The sequence below is a fragment of the Ictalurus furcatus genome, chromosome 24 (genome assembly GCF_023375685.1).
Source record: "Ictalurus furcatus strain D&B chromosome 24, Billie_1.0, whole genome shotgun sequence".
Classification (NCBI taxonomy): domain Eukaryota; kingdom Metazoa; phylum Chordata; class Actinopteri; order Siluriformes; family Ictaluridae; genus Ictalurus; species Ictalurus furcatus.
The window spans coordinates 16,459,247-16,478,364 of record NC_071278.1 but is presented as its reverse complement, the minus strand read 5'-3'; the positions used below and the strand labels follow the sequence as shown (position 1 = coordinate 16,478,364).

The 19,118-nt window shown below is 41.4% G+C and overlaps 1 protein-coding gene across 12 annotated transcripts in view; it reads right to left on the bottom strand.

Annotated features, from left to right (window-relative positions):
• Nucleotides 1-19,118, bottom strand: part of macf1a (microtubule actin crosslinking factor 1a) — a 202,991-nt gene that overhangs the window by 68,753 nt on the left and 115,120 nt on the right. For all 12 annotated transcript variants that reach the window (XR_008384522.1, XM_053612352.1, XM_053612358.1 and 9 more), the window contains 21 exons: nucleotides 18,768-18,896; nucleotides 18,580-18,657; nucleotides 18,062-18,223; nucleotides 16,734-16,838; nucleotides 16,421-16,516; nucleotides 16,211-16,336; nucleotides 13,955-14,107; nucleotides 9,558-9,712; nucleotides 9,065-9,191; nucleotides 8,789-8,972; nucleotides 7,085-7,251; nucleotides 6,734-6,912; nucleotides 6,511-6,649; nucleotides 4,550-4,743; nucleotides 4,258-4,417; nucleotides 4,079-4,162; nucleotides 3,799-3,906; nucleotides 2,827-2,925; nucleotides 2,619-2,738; nucleotides 2,432-2,523; nucleotides 1,099-1,234 (listed from right to left, as the gene is read on the bottom strand). Coding sequence is in view for 11 of the 12 variants with exons in the window: in XM_053612352.1 (XP_053468327.1) it covers nucleotides 1,099-1,234; nucleotides 2,432-2,523; nucleotides 2,619-2,738; nucleotides 2,827-2,925; nucleotides 3,799-3,906; nucleotides 4,079-4,162; nucleotides 4,258-4,417; nucleotides 4,550-4,743; nucleotides 6,511-6,649; nucleotides 6,734-6,912; nucleotides 7,085-7,251; nucleotides 8,789-8,972; nucleotides 9,065-9,191; nucleotides 9,558-9,712; nucleotides 13,955-14,107; nucleotides 16,211-16,336; nucleotides 16,421-16,516; nucleotides 16,734-16,838; nucleotides 18,062-18,223; nucleotides 18,580-18,657; nucleotides 18,768-18,896 (2,793 nt within the window). In the remaining variant the exon portion in view is untranslated. The remainder of the gene's footprint in view (nucleotides 1-1,098; nucleotides 1,235-2,431; nucleotides 2,524-2,618; nucleotides 2,739-2,826; nucleotides 2,926-3,798; nucleotides 3,907-4,078; nucleotides 4,163-4,257; nucleotides 4,418-4,549; nucleotides 4,744-6,510; nucleotides 6,650-6,733; nucleotides 6,913-7,084; nucleotides 7,252-8,788; nucleotides 8,973-9,064; nucleotides 9,192-9,557; nucleotides 9,713-13,954; nucleotides 14,108-16,210; nucleotides 16,337-16,420; nucleotides 16,517-16,733; nucleotides 16,839-18,061; nucleotides 18,224-18,579; nucleotides 18,658-18,767; nucleotides 18,897-19,118) is intronic.

Here is a 19,118-nt window from a genome sequence, read left to right as displayed (position 1 = left end):
TATTTGATTTGGGACTTACCTCTAAGTAAACCGTAAACTGTAAACGTGGTTGCTATGTGAAATTTCTGAAAATAAAATAGGATGAATACACTACATACTGACGTCTCGTCTTAAAACATATTCTATTCTGACTCGGATGTTTTCCTGCAGCTGTTAGTGATTTTAAAGCAGAATGCTGATTAAGTCACACAATATTACTGTTTTTAAAAGGACATCGACACAGACAATATCACACACATAAAAACACACACGCACATAAATGCTCTGTGATCTGGACACATCATGCTCAAACAGGCGGACGTATGCATAGCTGGCCTCTACATTAATCCCTATGAAATGTCTGCTTTTGAGGAAACCTTTGTAAGAGTGGTGTTGAAAACCTCATTTCTATGCACACTCCATCATTTCACTCATTTGCACACACACACTCACACACATCACGTCATACACACGTATAATTATGTTGTAATAAAAGAGTATGACTACACGATTTACATTCTAATCGTGGCTGTAGATGAATGTTGAAAATGTATGTGTTCCTATGAGTTTAACAGAGAAAAACTGAAAATGTCCACATCTATAGTGCAAAAATCATCATGAACCAATGTGTGTGCAATGGGAACTAAATAAGCACTATGGGAATGACCTTTGAAGATGTTCTTGTAAAACTACTATACTATTCATTGCTACTTCTTTAAAACTCATGGCCAGTAAGTAGCAATAAGCAGATGTGTTTGATGAAGATGGCAGATGATGGTGATGATGATGACATGATTACAGGCATGTTGTGAATTGTATGTTAGGATTTCACTCCATGCTATTAAAAAAAAATGTTATGTTGAAGCAAACCTGTGAGACTTATGGAGGTGGTGATGGATGTGAAAAACACAAGTGACAGGCAACACACAACATGCAGCACTCGCACAGTCACACACACACAGCGCTCTTTATCATTTCCTTGGAAAATGTCAAAATAAAAAAAATTGAAAACTTTATCATAAGACAACCATTTAAAGCAACACATCAGAAGCAAGCTTTTTGCTTTTTTAGAGCTCGCTCCGGCAGAGTGGAAAGCTCGCCGTAAACTTTTACGTCTACCTTTCGTTTCTCCTCTTTGGCCAGCTGTTCTTCGAGCTGTTGCAGCTGAGCAGCAGAGCGGTCGCACATCTGGCTGTAAGTAGATTTCAGTTCATCCAGCTGTGAAGTAACTTGGGCTCGCTCTTCAGGGGACAATCTAAGGATAGTGGGCCAAAGTCAGTATGAAATGTGTGTTTGTGTGAATGTATTTTAGAGCAGGGGTACTCGGTCATACCCTCAAAGGGCCAGTGTGGCTGCAGGTTTTCTTTCTAACTTCCTATCCTTTCAACTCGGTCCACTCAATACTGCCTGCCTTTACTCTTCTACACCTGTATGATTTATAATCCCACTATCTGGTGTCACCCAGAAGAGGATGTGTTCCTTTAGAGTCCGATTTAAGTTTTTTTTTTCTCATCACTAGCTGCGTTTACATGGACAACACTAATCCACTCTTAATCCGATTAAGACCGTACTCTAATTAAGAAACTACCATGTAAACAGCAATTTTTACTTACCTTAATCTAATTAAGGTCATAATCGAAGTAAGCAATAATCTAATTAAGACAGGTGGAGTACTCCTGTTTTAGTCGCATTATGGACGTGTATTACAGACATGTACACACCTTAATCACATTATGAACGTCGTGTGGGAGTTTTCACCGCATTTTGCGACAGGACACGATCACACACGGCAGTTTTACGGCGAACGAGAGAGTTCGGCTGTGTCCCAAATCGCATACTTTCCTACTATAGGCTTGTAGTGGGGACAAATACATGTATCTCGGCTACTATATAGACGGTAAGTACGCGATTTGGGACACACCCACCGCTTCAAGCGGTTGTCTATTAGCACGTACAGCATGACAAATAATTAACTGGACTTAAAGCGTTCGTAAAAAAAATAAATAAAAACACCCAAAACTGTATACGGTACCATAACGAAGACGAACTGTATGTTGATACGTGAAATTCTGGAGGGACGTCGGACGGCGTGACGCGGTGACGCGGGCTGTTAATCTAATTATGTTCTAGAACATGTAAAACGAGAACATGACATGAACATGAGTATCCTAAAAGCGCCTCATGTAAACACCTTAATCACATTATTACCTTACTCAGATTAAGGTCAATAATTAGATTACTGCTGTCCATGTAAACGGAGTCACAGTCACCTCTGGCTTGCTCCTTAGGGATCTCAATCTACGTAGAGTTTTCTGTACAGCTGCTTTGTGATAATATGTATTGTTAAAAGTGCTCATAAAACCGAAATCTAAATTTTACTGAAAATTGAGGACCCCTATTTTAAAAGAGTATACCATAACACGTGCTGTATCTGTTAAGGTACCGCACTCACTTGCTGGCTTGTTTCGAACGGAGGAAGTCTTGTGTGCTTCTGATTGCTTCAGCAACTTCTTCTCTTTTCGAAGCCAACTGCTCACTGATTGCCTGAAGAAGAGAAAAGTAAATCAAAATCTTTACCTATACAATCACCACTTGAAAGGTGTCAATGCCAGAGTTAAACATGAGAGGTCTGTTCATACCTGCTGTGCAGCAAGCGATGTGTCGGCTGGTCCTGCAGCTCTCTCCTGAAGGCCCTCAACCCAACCTAGCAGGTCTGAGACCTGACCGACACAGGCTTGTCTCTCCTCCTCAACTTGTTTCTGCAAGATGAGAGCAAGCATTTCATTCTAAAATGTGGAAACGGCTTACAGAATACGAATGAACTGCTTGTCCAGCTTTAACTCGTACCTCTTCCTCCTCAAGTCTCCGCAGTGCATCACTGATGTACTTGACATGTTGCGTTGTCAGAGTCACCAGAGCTGTGTAGCGAGTGCGAAGATCCATGAACTGCAGGAACGAAAAAAGATGTAGCGTTACAGTAGGATGTGAGGGTGTGACAGTTTACACCCCATTCACATTTGGTTTAGTCCTCCGTTTTTAGGCCAAATTAGAACAAAAGTATGTGGGAATTACTATTCATGAACATTTCATAATATTATTGTTAGGGGCAGTTTCACATGGTCTCCCTGTCAACACATGGGTCACCTCTAGGGGTTTTCTGGTTTCTTCCCACATCTCAAGATGTCAGTAGCAGCGTATTGGCTCCAAATTGTCCCATACAGGATAAATTCATGTCTTACATCCAGTGTTCCTGGATTCCAGCGTGCTCTGCATTCTACTGATCGGAAATTCGTACCGCAACAGGAATTTTTTCCTTCTCCATAATTCAGTATGATCACCGTGAAATGCACTGGTTTTATTTTTTCACGCACCATTCCCAAGTATAGGTTTGGTCCCTGAATTTTGCTAGAAAAGTTGACCGTATCAACGTTTAAATTTTCTTCCTAGCATGCAGGTCAATTAACTAACTGATAGTCAAAAACTGTCGAAAAGTTTGCTTTAAATTTTTGTTCGCTTACTTGAAAAATTCTGCTCTGTACAACGTATAGAACGAGCACGGTGCAGCACATTCTCTATCAGAGAAAAATGAAAGGAACGTTTGAACGCACCCTTTCAAATTATGATTAATAACAATATTTGAACGTTAATTTACAGCTATTCCATACGAAGAAGAAGGAAAAAAAAAAAAAATCAGTCTACGTGTAAATAATTATTTTTTTGACAACACACAGTTTAAAACACTCGCTCTGTGGACCTAACAGACTCTAGAAACCCTTAGATTTTGTGCTCTCCTTTCCCATTCCTTTTATCCTCTCATACCTCGTGTGTTATGGCGTCTGATGAAGAATGCATCCTCCTTCTTTTCACTGGAGACTTCTGAGTCGATTCCACAAAAGCTCTAAATGTCATCAGCTGCAGTTCATAGTCCTGATGGAAAACAGGGAGGCACAGTGCAATGTCAGACAAATACTATTTGAATGTACCGTAGTTGTTTACAAGGGGATACATTTCGATGAAAAACTTATTCCTGAAGTCCCGCCAAAACAAACTCAGTCCACAGTAGCTCAGTCGAGTCCATCCATTCTGAAAGAGCACTTACCTTGACAGCAGTGCAGTAGTGTTTAGAGTACGTCTGGCACTCGTCCAGTTTCACTTGGTTCTGTTCAATCTCAGCCACCAAAGCCTGCGGGGGTACACAGAAGTCCGTGTTAATGAAATACATTCCCAGCTAAAAAAAATAAATAAAAAAAAGTCGTCATCTCTGAAGCTGTGACCCACCGTCTGCTGGAAGAGCTGCTCAGATAGGGCTTTGCTGTCAGTCTGCTCAGGCTGAGTGTTCTCCTGTTTCTTAGTGGTCTCTTCGATCCAGCGGATAAGACCAGAGTGACCGTCTCGGTACTGCTGCAGCACTGAGCCTATCGTCTCCAGATCAGCTTGCCTAACAGGAAACACACATTTCAAATGTTTATTAGTGGTGCTAACGAACCGCGGAAACGTTTTTAAGCCACAGGTACCCCTGAGCACTCTTGCTATTCCATTTGATAACTTTCCTACGAGGCAAAGCGCTCACCGTGTCTCCATTTGTCTGCGTAGTCCGTTCCATCTCTCTGTGATTTGCTGGGCTTTCTCCTGGTAGCGCTCCAGCTCAGGACTGCGCTCAGCATGCAGCTGACTGAGCTGGGTACCTGCTTCGCGTGCCCGCTGCACCTCCGAGCTCAGAGACTGGAAGATGTGGTCCTGCTCCTTCAGCTCTGAATGCCATTTCTGGGGGGGGGAATGAATTCAGAAAAATAAAACCAGCCAATAAATTCACACAAAAGAAACAGCCCCGTGTAAAAGGATGAAGAGTTTACAGAGTCTACGTCTATAGTAGAATAGGGCGGCTGTGGATCAGGTGGTAGAGCGGGTCGTCCACTAATCGTAGGGTTGGCGGTTCGATTCCAGGCCCATGTGACTCCACATGCCGGAGTGTCCTTGGGCAAGACACTGAACCCCAAGTTGCTCCCGATGGCAAGTTAGCGCCTTGCATGGCAGCTCTGCTACCATCGGTGTGTGATGGGTGAATGAGACACAGTGTAAAGCGCTTTGGATAAAAGAGCTATATAAGTGCAGACCAGTTACCATAGAAGAAGTGCTACAAAGGCTGAGCTGCATTTCTGGAAGATTTAGAGCACAGGAAGCACTCTTTCACTGGCTCGCTCATAAATTTGTCATTTTCCGCTTGCCTTTTATGAAGTTTTGTGGGCGTCAATAAATGTAAACCAGCGGTGCTGTGAGTTCAAGCGCGAATGCTAATGTGCATGCGAGCATGAAGAAAATCAGATGATTGAAACTTTTGTAAATCTGGCAGGAATTTTTGGTTTGGTTTGACCAATGAAAACATTTACACGTTTAAATGAGCTCCATGCTGTGCACCAGTCCGTTACCTGAAACGGCCTAACCTTTATGTGTGATTCACGTAAAGAGCTGAGAGTTGCCTTGTGGAAAATATAATCTGTGGCTATGTCCTGAGAAGTCAGAAACTGGAAATTGTGTGGGAGGAGAAAAAAAAAAAAAAAAAAAAGTATTGTGATATTTAAGAAGATGGCAGCTTTCTTCTTCCCCATCCTCAAGCAGCACTGCTTTCTCACAGGAACAAGTGCTTTATTTTATTTTGGAGGAAAAATTGACTGACGTCAGGAAAAAGACATCACAAACAAGACGATAAACAAGGCAGTAAATAAGACACCTATTAACATACTTGGGACGGTTATTTAATAGCCCCGAGCTAACAGCTGCCTTGTAAAACGATGGACGTGCTAAGTAAAAAAACAGCCTGATTAGTTTCTGTGTTACTCTCTTTAACTGAACCAGTCCAGATATACGCTATAGGGCCAAAAGTATGTGGACGCCTGACCATCACACACAACAAAAGTTGGAAACGGACAATTGTCTAGAATTTCTTTGTGTGCTGTAGCACTAAGAGGACCAAACCTGTTCCAGCATGACAATTCTCGCGTGCGCAAAGCGAGCTTCACGAAGACATGGTTTGCAAAGGTTAGTGTGGAAGAACCCGAGTGGTCTGTACAGAGCCCTGACCTCAACCCCACTGAACACCTTTGGGATGAACTTTAATACTGACTTCACCCGAGGCATCCTCGCTTCTTCAGTTCCCGACCTTGCTAATGCTCCTGTGGCTGAACGAATGAAAAATACCCACAGCCACGATCCAAAATCTAGAGGAAAGCCTTTCCAGAAGAGCAAAGAAGACTGACTCCAAATTAAAGCCCATGGTTTTGGAATGGGGTGCAATGGTCAGGTGTCCACATACTTTTGGCCATGCAGTGTGTACTGCTTATATGAGGGTTTACTCCATGAAAAAAAAATGTCTAGATTTAACAACTTGGAGACATTTTTGTCTGAATTAACAGATTTTTAGAATAAGGACACACTGAGATACATGTATAGTGAATTACGGTTATGTACGTGGGAAAGAGTGCCAGAGAACAAAGAACCGACAGGTGAGCACTTGTGTATGTCGGTGTGACTCACCCTTATCTGTTCTCTCAAGGCCTGGATGGCAGTGGTATCAGCAGGAACTATGTCCTCCTCGCTCAATCGTCCCTCGTACTTCTTCACCTGACTCTCGGCAGCCTGCAAGCTTCTCATCAGCACATCGACTGTTTTCAACCTGACAGAAACAGCTGGACAGTGAGTGGACTGATAGGGTGGGTGGGTGTGTATGAGAAATGCAGGTGTCTGAATATGTACTGACTTATGCAGATAGACAGAGGACAGCGAGTTGAGTCGCTCTATTTTCTCCACGGCTAGATTGAGCTCGGAGCGAAGCACGGGCACGCTGGACGAGGAGGGCTTCTCCTCCAAGAAGCTCACACAGCGACGAGACACGTCACCCAGATCCGACTGCAGATTTTTCAGGTGCTGTTGCAGCTTCTGCACAATTAATACAACAGTGTTGTGACATCAGTCATCTCATTTATCATTTAGGACTCACTGGCACTCAATGTGTTATAAAACCAAAGGAATGGGGGGGGAAAAAAAAAGAAAAAAAAAAAGCACAATTTCTCAGCCAGAAGATGGCGCTGTTAAATCTGTTATTGCTTACCTCTTGCTCTGCAATATGAACAGCTGCACCCGCACCTTCTCCTGACAGAACACTAGGGGGCGGAGTTTGCATGCCAATCATCAGCTTCTGCTCTGCTTCCTGCAGGTGAGACTTGATGTTCTGCAGCTCTGAGAGGTAGGAGCGCAATACCGACTCATCTTTCTCCACTGAGGAAAAACAGAGAAACAAGTGGTGGCGTTGCGTTACATACTAATGGAGAACTCGATAAGTAACCACTTAACTGATTAGTGAAATGCAAATGTCATTTACAACTTTTTATTTGCCTGAAATGAAAAAAGGCCTGCTGCTTTTTATATACAGAATGCCATGGACAAATGTAATATACATGTGCAGCTGCAAACAATACATATATTACCAATCAAAAGTCTAAGCACACAAATTCTTTATTATTTATTCCCCACATGTTAGAAGAATAATAAAGTCATCAAAACTCTGGAATAACACAAATGGGATGATGGGAATTATGTTTTGATAAAAAAAAAAAAAAAAAAACCTAAATAAATCAAAATAATGTAATATTTTAGCATCTTCAAAGTAGACTATAGAATTTCCAGAAATGTATTCCTGGCATTTTCTCAATGATTTCTTGAGGAATCTCCCCGAGATGCTTTTTAAACAGTATTAAAGGAGTTCCCATCTACGCTGGACTCTTATTGGCTGTTTTTTGGAATATTTCGCTCCAAGTCATCCATTTAAAAAAAAATTTTTTGTAAATAAAATGTTAGATTTCTAACGAAAGGAATGAATACGTTGGCACAATTATCTTTTTGTGTCCAACACAGATTTCAAACATTTAATCATACATCTTTATTTTAAAAGATTTTTAAGATCATGAGAAACATTTCAGTCAAGTGTCTCCAAACTCAAACTTTTGACCAGTAGTGAGAGTGTGTGTATGTGTATATCTATCTATCTATCTATCTATCTATCTATATATATATATATATATACACATACATACATACACATACATTATATATATATATATATATATATACACATATATATATATATATATATATACATATATATATATATATATATATATATATATATATATATATATATATATATATATATATATATATGTATGTGTGTGTATATATATATATATACACACACACACACACACACACACACACACACATACATATATATATATATATATATATATATATATATATATATATATATATAATTATTTATTTATTATTTATTAATGACAGCTAAATTAAATCTGAATCAGTAATGTAGTGGAGTAAAGCAATAAGGCAAACAAACAAAAAAGTAAAATAAGTAACAAATAAATAAAAATTATCATCATCATTAAGAATAAATTCTTATTATTTGATTCAACCACTAAATAGGGCAAACGTTTGAAAATAATATTTAAAAAAAAAAAACAACAACAACAAAAAAAAACAACCTGATGTAGTGATTGTGCGGTTATTATTTGATTCAATTGACTGTCTACTTTTTGACATAATGAAAGAGAGAAAAGAAAAGGAAATGGTGCGTTTGCGTTATTGACTTGGTGCTGTTAGTAAGTTCATGGCAGGTTTTTCAGTTAAATACTATAACTGAGTACTTGTACTACAGAATTACCCAAAATGCCCATCGCTAAACCAGACTAGTGTTTATCCAGATCTATTTTTCGACACCACCACGTGGCCGTCTGTTTACCCGTCTCCATGGAGATCAGGAGTGCTTGGCAGTGCTTGTGGCAGTTCTGTGCTCCCTGCTCGAGCTCGCACTTCTCGGCCTCCGTAAACAAGGCACTCTCGCGGCTGTCTGCCAGGAAATCCACTAGGTGGGCGTCCAGGTGATCCAGGGCCTGCTGCCTGTCAGACGGAGACTGGAAGCACATCTAAACAAACAGAAATCGTCAGAGTCAGGGATATCCTCTGAAGAGTCTCTCTAGAGGAGCGGGTCGAGTGAATTGCAGTTTAAAATAGTGACCGTGTCCAAAGTCCAGGAAGAGATGTTGCTGATGTCCTTCTGCAGATAGTGCCAGGACACCACACTCTTCATGTTCATGTGCAGCTGATGCCATAAAGACATCACATTCTGGTACAGCTGCTCCGTTCTACATACACGAAACACAAGGAGTGCTTCATTAGCATAAACCAGGCCATGCAATCTACTAAACCTTTCAGCAAACATTTCAATTGTTTCTGAAATCTATTTCAACAGACAGCAATTCGCTTGTAAGAACCTGAAACCGGTTCTCTTGCACCACTTAATTATGTAATTATTTCTATAGTTATCTATAAGCATTTGCCAGCAATACTACCTATTGACCACTAACTAACTAGCAAAATGCATCTCACTCTTAGCATTATGTCATTTAACATGAAAGATGAGGACAAAAAAATGCATGATAAAAGTATGCCTTTAGCGGTATGTCCAGCATGCCATTTGGAACACAGCCCATATCTGTGAGGGTCTTTACCTGCTGGCAGTGTCAATAGCCTCCTGGTTGGGTGGCGGAACTGTGAAGCATACTGATGGCACCATGGCTTCATTTCCTGTCGGACTGATGATCTTCCACTTCGTCCTCTGCGAGTTATCCTCTAAGACGCACTCTTCTCCTTTACTGACTGTGATCTAAGAGTGACATTGAGAGAGAAAGAGGGAGGGAAATGGATAGATGGGGGAAAAGAGGAAGGACGAGGTAGGTAAAGAAGTTTTGGAAATTGGAACCAAAAAAAAAAAAAAAAAAAAGTATAAATGAAAAATGTGGAGTATAAGTGAAAAAAAAAAAGCAAAATAGATCATGTTGTTAACCAAATGAGAAAAGAAATGAAATGCTAATGGAAGTCACATGGGTCACTAAACTGTTATACGATGTATGAACGCAGGATTTCTTTTCTGTTTCCTCCGATATGGATTCAAACATTTTAACATGTAGTGTCATCGGTTTATCTGAAGATTTCCGTCTTCTATCTAGCAATAGGGGAATTCCTAGCTAATAAATTATAAGGAGATGGGGGAATTATGCTTCCACTGTCCACCCCATCATCCTGCCCCTTGCACACAGGTGTGAGGTAGAAGAAACCAGCAAGCTACCATCTGTCCGTGACCGTGGCTGACGCACGCTATTCAGGGATCGCTGGAATGCTGTAGTGCCACAACACTCGCCCACGTTCTGCAGCTGATGGCCCACAAGCTGAATGCTAGAGGATGTTTTCAGATGATGATGACTCATAATTACTGACTTGCAATTACAACGAAGACACTGTAATTGTTGTGTGAAAAATAAATGAGTGTCTAATGCGACTGTGTGATCGTGACTGGGAGGCTGGAGGCAAAGCGGGAGCATTAACTGTGCTGGATTTGGACAGCGTGTACAGAGCCAGGGCAAAGAGCACAGGGCTGAGGAAAGAATGATGAGCAGTAGTAGTACCTGAGAGTTGGCCTTGCCAGCCCCGCAGACACAGAAGAGAAATGAAGAGGGAAGAGAGGATGGGCAAAATAGGAGGGAAGGGGGAGGAGGGATAAAGAGAAAGGGAGGTGAGAGGAAGGGAGAGGGAGGACAAAGATTAATTTTGGGCATTCTTAACACCCTGCTTGTCTGAAAAATGTGATTATGGGTGGAAAAAACAGATGGACTAGCGTAACTAAGCGCCTGGTGAATGCCAGCCAGACTGAAATACAGTCGCCGCCGAAACTATTGGAACGGCAAGGCCGTGTCATTTGTTTGTGCTGTACACCAAAGACACTTAGGTTTGAGATCAAAAGATGGATATGAGACGAGAATTTAGGATTTCAACTTTTATTTCCTTTTATTTCCATCCAAATGTGTTAAAGAACATTCAACATAGAACCTTTTGTATCAGATCACCCAATTTTTAGGTGAGCAAAAGTATGGAAACATAAATATTGAAGTAAATTAAAGTAAATAACACTTAATATTTGGTTGTATACCCCTTGCTTGCAATAACTGTATCAAGCCTGTGACTCACTGACGTCACCAGATTGCTGGTTTCTTCTTTTGGGATGCTTTTCCGGGCTTTTACCGCAGCTTCTTTCAGTTACTGTTTGTTTCGGGGGGGGGTTTCTCTTTTCAGTCGCCTCTTCAGGAGGTGAAATGCTGTTCGATCGGGTTAAGGTCTGGTGATTGACTTGGCCAGTCTAAAACCTTCCGCTTTTCCCCATGATGAAGTCCTTTGTTGAGTGAGCAGTGTGTTTTGGATCTTTGTTTTGCTGCATGATGCAGTTCCTCCCAGTTCATTTGGATGCATTTCTCTGTTAATTGACAGACAACAGGTTCCTGTAAACCTCTGAATTCATGATGAGTTCCATGATCAATAAAGCTTAATGAGCCTGTTCCAGAAGCAGCCATGCAAGCCCAAGCCATAACACTACCTCCACCATGTTTCACAGATGAGCTCGTATGTTTTGGATTATAAGCAGATCCTTTCTTTCTCCACACTTTGGCGTGTCCATCACTTCGGTAGAGGTCAATGTTAGCTCCAGAACTTTTGCGGCTCATCTCTGTATTTCTTTGTGAATTCCAATCTGGCTTTCAAATTCTTACTGCTAATGAGTGGTGTGCATCTTGTGGAGTCACGGTGGATTGTGATACCTTTACCCCTGCCCTGTGGAGGCTGTTGGTGATGTCACTGACTGCTGTTTTGGGGTTTTCTTCACAGCTCCCACAATGTTTCTGTCATCAGCTGCTTTTGTTTTCCTTGGCCGACCCATTCGGTGTATGTTACTCAGTACAACAGTGATTTCTTTCTTTTTCAGGACATTCCCAATGTTTGTATTGGCTATGCCCAGTGCTTGTACAATGCCTCCGATTGATTTTCCCGCTTTTCTCAGCTTCAGAATGGCTTGCTTTTCTCCCATAGACAGCTCTGTGATCTTCATGATGGCTTATCCTTTTTAACAACAAATGCAGTCGTCACAGGTGAAACTGAAGGCTAAAACCAAGAGTAAATGTTCAGAGATATTTACTGTTTAAACAGTCAATCTAACAGGACACACCTGGGTAACAAGAAACATGTCAGTCACATGTTCCAATATCTTTGCTCACCTACAAATTGGGTGGTCTGATACAAAATACTCTGTCGTTTAACACGTCTGCATATAAATACCAGGGAATAAAAGCTGAAATCCTAAACTCTCTTCTCTTATGCATCTTTTAATCTCAAACCCAAATGTTCTTTGGTGTATGACACAAACAAATGAATTGGCCTTCCAGCTCCAACAGTTTCAGAGGGGACTGTACAATTATAACTGATCACATTCAAAAATGTTAAATTTTAAATATCACCACATCTCATTCATGAGTATTAAATGATGCACACACACTGTGAGTTACTGTGTGTCTGACGCATGCTGTTGCAGCTGTGTTTACTGCGTTAGCTCAGACAGTAATCACTGCACCTCCACCTGCCTGTGCCTCTCTGCTCCTGGCTCAGTAAGTGTGCACACACACACACACACACACATACACACACATACACACACATACACACACATACACACACATACACACACATACACACACTATCCCCCCTTTGATCTTAAGATCAATTTATTCTTGCCTCTTGATCTAGGAAAGGGTCTAATTAAATTAATGTAATTTAAGGAATTGACATTATTACAGGAATTTAATGTATTCACAAATATTTCTTTAATTACATATCAATTAAATTAACAAACATAATTAACAAAGATTTAGTGTTGAGTGCAAAAGTTGTATTCTCCATTGTACCTTTCTTTTTATACACAAAGCAGAATTCCATGTTCATTTAAAATCTTTAAAACCATAGCCCAAATATCATAGCAATTGAGTTTTAACTGGCAATCTCAAGATTGCAACCCCATTGGCTTGCTCTAGTTAATTTATTTGGAGGTGCCTTATTAAGATGTCTAATAATCTAAAAATCAATCAACACAGGTCTAGTCCTTTTAAAGCAAAATCCTACCAGTTGTTTGCTAGTAGTAGAAAAGCCCACATTCATAATTGTGGTGTTTCTTTGTTTCATTATTAAAAGAAGGAACACCTGGAACATCTGTAAGACCTAAAATATGGTCTTGTTGGTTTCATTATTTCAAACTGATGGGATGTATGGGCTCCCGGTGGCGCAACACAAAATGTGATGAGGGGAGTTAGCTAGAGGGTCGGAAGGAGCAAGACCAAATTAGGGAGAAAATGGGGAGGGAAAAAAAAAGCAGGGGTATGCAAATGTTTTGCACTCAACAGTAATTTCCAACAGGCAACTACTGGAGTCCCTTATTTGTTTTAGCCTCGAATGGCATTCTATTGGGCTTATATCGTACTACGTAGGTCCTAAGCAGTGAGCATATATAGCAAATACATTCTGGATTCAGCCTGTCAGTCCAACTGTGTTGGAGGAGCTTAAAGAAATATTATTGTTAAAGACAAGTTAAAGATTTTACAGGGTCAGGATCAAGTGTCACTTATGAAAGATTAATGACAAAATGTCAATTATGGAAAGTTTTTTATAAGATGTATATTTTATGAATCATTTTCTGTTATTCTACCGGTGTCAGGGAAAATAGCTCGGCACAGCTCTCGTCACGCTACATCTGACAGGAACAGGAGCTATTTCCCCTATTGCAGAAAACAGAGAGAGGTCTAGAGCGCTAGTTTAAGACTTAGAGAGGATGGCAAGAAATGAGCTGGGAACAATGTGCTATAATAATTCATCAGTGGGTTGGATATTCATCATTCACCATTGAACTGGATAGCAAAAGGGCAGAATAGAAATCAGCCATTAAAAAAACCCAAGAGATCAGTTCTTAGTGATATGAAAGCTCATTACAGAGCTGAGGTAGGTGTAAGTGGAAGTGCATCACTTATATGGGTCATACCTCTATTTGTTTGTAGTCACAGATGCCACGAATGAGCGTGGTGGTACCAAGAACACAATCAGCGCTACGTGGGCGGAGCTGGACCACTGTCTTGGCCCGCCCTACCAGGCTGGCCACTGAACTACGGTACTTGATCAGCTGCTCCTTCTCCTCCTGTCGAAAAAACCACGTGTCACTCAAATCATTACTCTAATCACATGACACTGCTGAAGACTACATTTACAGCAATGATTCTATACAGATATGTTTTGTTATACTGGCAGAGAGCCCACGGCAGTGCAGTGGATAGCACTGTCGCCTCACAGCTTCAGGGTCCCTGGTTTAATCCTAAACTTGGGTTACTATCTGTGTGGAGTTTCACATGTTCTCCCCATGCCTATGTGAGTTTCCTTCTGGTTCTCTGGTTTCCTCCCACCTTCCAAAAACGTCCCAATAAGTGGGACTGGTGACTCTAAATTACCCCCAGGTGTTGAGTATGTAACTTTGCCCAGCATGCCCTGTGATCCTGTATTCCTCCCTTGTGTCCAGGGTTGCTAGGAAACGCTCCGGATCCACGACAATCTGCTGATCATTTCTTCTTATAGACGAAATTTACCAGCTGCTAATACGCATTATGTCCAGTGCTAATTTGCTAATAGGGCTTTTTAAGACTTCTACGCATCTCTACAAACTGTGATCATCAACATTCCTACAATAATAAGCCGCCACTCTAATTTTCTATACCTAGGATCTATGGATTAATGGCTGCCACCACCAAACAGGTCAAAGTCAAGGAGTGATCTCTGTGCTAACATTAGTGTAGGATTCTATCTGTGCAATTAGCTTCTCAGCTGCGTGCTGGTATAAATAATGAGCAAAACACTAACCTTTTCTCTGGGATTCATTACAGTGCTGTCTCTGAGAAACAGACAAATTGAGGCAGTGCTAATGGCATTACACTCTGGTCTGGAATTTTACAAGTGGTTTTGAGAGCGCTGGGAATTGATCCCGAGTTAGGGCTCGTGCCAAGGTGTGCTTTTACCAGAACTGAGGTGGAAATTATAACCATGCAGATGTGAGAGTCATGGAGCAAAATGGAACTGTGTCAGGAAATCAGTCAGAAGCAGCAAATGTGTTATTTTCCAAAGTGCAAATTAAAAACAGCTGCACAGAGGCATCTGTCAATTGCATGAATCTGTGACCCCAGTGAGAACTGCGCTCGGAAACAGAGACTCAAGATGTCTCAACAACATTGCTTTTTGTTCTAATAGCAACAAGTCCACACAAGAATGAATCGCTTCCCAATACATCGCAATCAATACAATTAATAAACATCTCAGACATTTTCTTTATGATCCCTAACTGGAGTCTGGATGAGGACGACTTCAGAGGCAGTACGCCGGTGTGCGTGCTGCAGGATTTTACACGATATTTCTCCATGCTGGGCAAACAAGTGACGTTTAATCTGAGAATTTCCCTCCATGACTGTGTGCGAGACCAACAGACTAAGAACTGAACAGCCACCCACAATGGACAGATGAAAACTGTACTGATTTGGACATGACGAACCCTCCGGATGTCTGTGGAGGAAGATTAGAAAGTGCAGCGATCAGCCCAAATGTGGGCGTGGACCAAGCAAGGTGCAGACGATCTGAGGGATCTCAGACTCGAACTTAAAGAAGCGAGGAATGTCAACTTGATCGTATCTCAGACCATATTATATATACACGTACCACTACAGCAGGATGTAAGGGAATACATTATTCAAAAAGAACAGAACAGACACAACTAGGAGGTGCATTATTCAGAAAAAGCTGGCCATAAAGTCTTGTATCTAATCTCTAGCTGAGACCAATGAACTTGAGTGATGTAGAGATGTAGAGCAGAGTCAGAATTCAGACCATGCTGACAGGGCTCGCATTTCTTCCTCTGTTTTCCTTCCAGTGTTTCAAGGGGTTTAGTAGTTGGATTAATACTTGATTTAAATCAATCAATAAATAAATAAATAAACTTTCGAGTTTAAGCCACCCCACTTTGGATTTAAATCCAAATACAGATGAGGCTATTTGGAATGCTAATCAGATACGGATACACTTCACTACAGCGATCCATCCAGCACCCTGTGCTGGATCAGTCTCTCCTCCTGATGGTCATGGAGGAAATATACGCAGCTCATGCCTGCTCTGTGTGCCCCCCTTACTATGCCATCTGCTGCTATTCAGGCCGATAGATCTCTGTATGTGTGTGCGCATGTGTAATCGGAGAAAATAGCCTTACCATGGAGTCCTGCAGCAGGTCCTCCAGTTTGCCCAGTCTGCTGTTTTGATCGCATGTGTACTGCCGCTTGATGGTGTCCTGAAGCTGTCGCAGGTACGTCTCGCATTCTCGCGCATCAGTCATGAACTAAAAACGGCATCGCCGTGGTTACAACACCGTTTCCTTCAGACAAATGTGCATTTTAGAGATTTTTTTTTGTCGACACAGTACCTGAAAGTAGGCGGTGTTGTCCTTGAGGTGTTGCTCCACGCATACACACAGCTGTCCAACCCACTGCCACTGTGTCTGTAAGGCAGCTCTGTAGGCCTGCGGTCAGAGAGCATAATCGGCATCAAGTAATTCATAATAGTAAAGCCAATAAAACTTCTGATTAAAGAATTATTACGCACTTGAGATCTTAAAAATGGAAAAGATAATAAACATTTCTAATCCCATCAATATTCATTTAACGCATCGTGATATAGACGTGAGGTTTCTATCAATTACATGATCTCATTTTGAGCAATGCTGACCGACGGCTCACCTCTACTGTCTGTTTAGCTGGGTGGTTCTCCTGACACAGCTGATCAGCTGTTTCCTGTAGGGAGTGCATCACTTCCTGTTTCTCCTCCAGCTCTGCCCTCAATTCCTGTGATAAAATAAAGAGGACAGAAATCAAATGAAGAAGCAATTTTCTAACACACTCGATCAGGCTTATTTATTTAGCATTAACAATCAAGAGAAGTGCCCCGTGTAAAGGAAAACCCCAATGATTTAACCTGATCTCTATCTACAGTATTCGAAGTGTATGTGTGATCACCATGAACAGTAATTTCAACACATTTCCCTGTACTGAGAACAGATTAAAAAAAAAATAATAATAATAATAATAATAAAAAAAAAAATAGGTTACTTAAAACTCACATAGAGTAGAAGTGTAATGGCAAGTGTTGGGGCGACGGTTAACATTTACGCGACACGCGTATCTCTGTAAAACACTTCCATGGGCTCCCAAGTGCAGAGCAGAAAAGTGTTCATCTGATCGTCAGGAGGATGAGTTCGAATCCCGAACCATGCGCTCAGGGAGGGAGGGATGGTGATACTCGCTCTACTTGTCAATCAGATCTACACTAGACAATCCTGTATTCCTGCACTGTGATGTAGCATGAGCAGTAGTTGGCCGGTGGATGGGAATTGGCAGGTGACCAAATTGGAGAAAATGGGTTTTTAAATAAATATATAAACAAACAAACAAACAAAACACGATCATGTATCTTCATCTCAAAGGTATGGCTATGAAGGCCATTGAATGCATTGAGCCTGATCTCACACATGGATGGATTTCCTCACAGAAAGCTTAAATAACTACAATTATTTACTGCTCCGATGTCTGAGAGTCGTATAAAACTGTGGCACGCCTTAAAAATATTTCACAACAGAATGTAGAAGTCTGATTTAAGTGGATTGAGACGTCTTTCACACACAAATGAAAAAGAAAAAAGAAACTATGACCGATGCTGGTCGTATTTTGAGGTGTGAATGTTTGACTACACGTGAAGTAGCTCTGCAGTTTAAATCTTTATTTGTGTTATTCAGCATTAGAATAGACTTCCACTGTAAGTGAGTAGAATGTAAACAGTGGAATGTAAATGATGTTGTTGTTTTGTTTTTTTATCAGTACAGGGAACATTTTTGTTCGTGGTTATTGCACACACACTTCAGATATGGCGGATGGAGGTTGGGAAAAAAGAAAAAAAAACAACTACTGGAGTATTCCTTTAAGGTTACTGTACTAAATATGATGCAAGTGTGATGTGCATTGTTGGTCTTGCGCTGGATGCATGTTATACTTATTCTGTTACTGTCACTCACAGCATACTGTTCTCTCTTTGTAGCCATGCTGGTGTTGTTCTCGCTCCAGTCGAAGGCCAGCTCCTCCTCTTCCTTCTGGTTGAGCCAGATGAGCTCTTCAGTGCAATCTGACACAAACGCTCGCAAGCTCTCCAGGCAACGCAGTCGCCATGACGAATGCTCCTGCGTGAAGAGAAACCCTTCACAATGGTGGGTTCATCCTTCAGCCTTGTCTACACACACACACACACACACACCTACATGCACACACCTACACCTACACGCGCACACCTTTACTCCCTCGACCGATTGCTCCCTCCCTTAACCCTCTCAACCTTTAAATACTTGACACTAGAGACTATACTAAGCTGAAAGAAGGAGATGAGAACTATCCGTGTGTGTGTGTGAGAGAGAGAGTGAGAGTGTGTCATGGGCAGGTGCTGTGCATTTGCTTGACTGTCATATGCAGACTCTGTACTCCGACTGCAGTGACACACACACACACACACACACGCTTTAAAATGCAAAAACACACTCACGAGCAGTTTGCAGTACTGGTTCTCCAGCTTGGCCAAGGTTTCGGAATAATTGCTTCGAAAATTGGAAGAGACACTTGGCTGAAGTGAAAAAAGAAAAGAGCGCACAAATGAGTCAATCAATACAGAGGTCAGAAAGGTGTGATAAACACGGTGGGTGTGTGTGTGTGTGTGTGGGAGTGTGTGTGTACCTCATGACTACGAGCCTCCTTCAGGTTGTGCAGCAGGTCTTCCACGGCAGTGTGGATGGTGTGGTGATCCTGCAGGTGCTGATCTACAGACGGCAGGTCGGAGCCCCACTCAGCCCGCTCCAGCAGCTCCTACCACACACACACACACACACACACACACACACATTGTTCCCAGTGTTAGTGTGTGCAACCGTATGAACCTAATGCAGGGCTTCTAGTCTTACATATACTTTTATACTTGTCCTTTCATGTTCTTTAGGTATGTGCTCATAATTTATACGACATACGCACATTTTTAAAATGCTGTTTGAATTTTGTCCAAACAGAAAAAAAAATCTTGAGCAAACACAT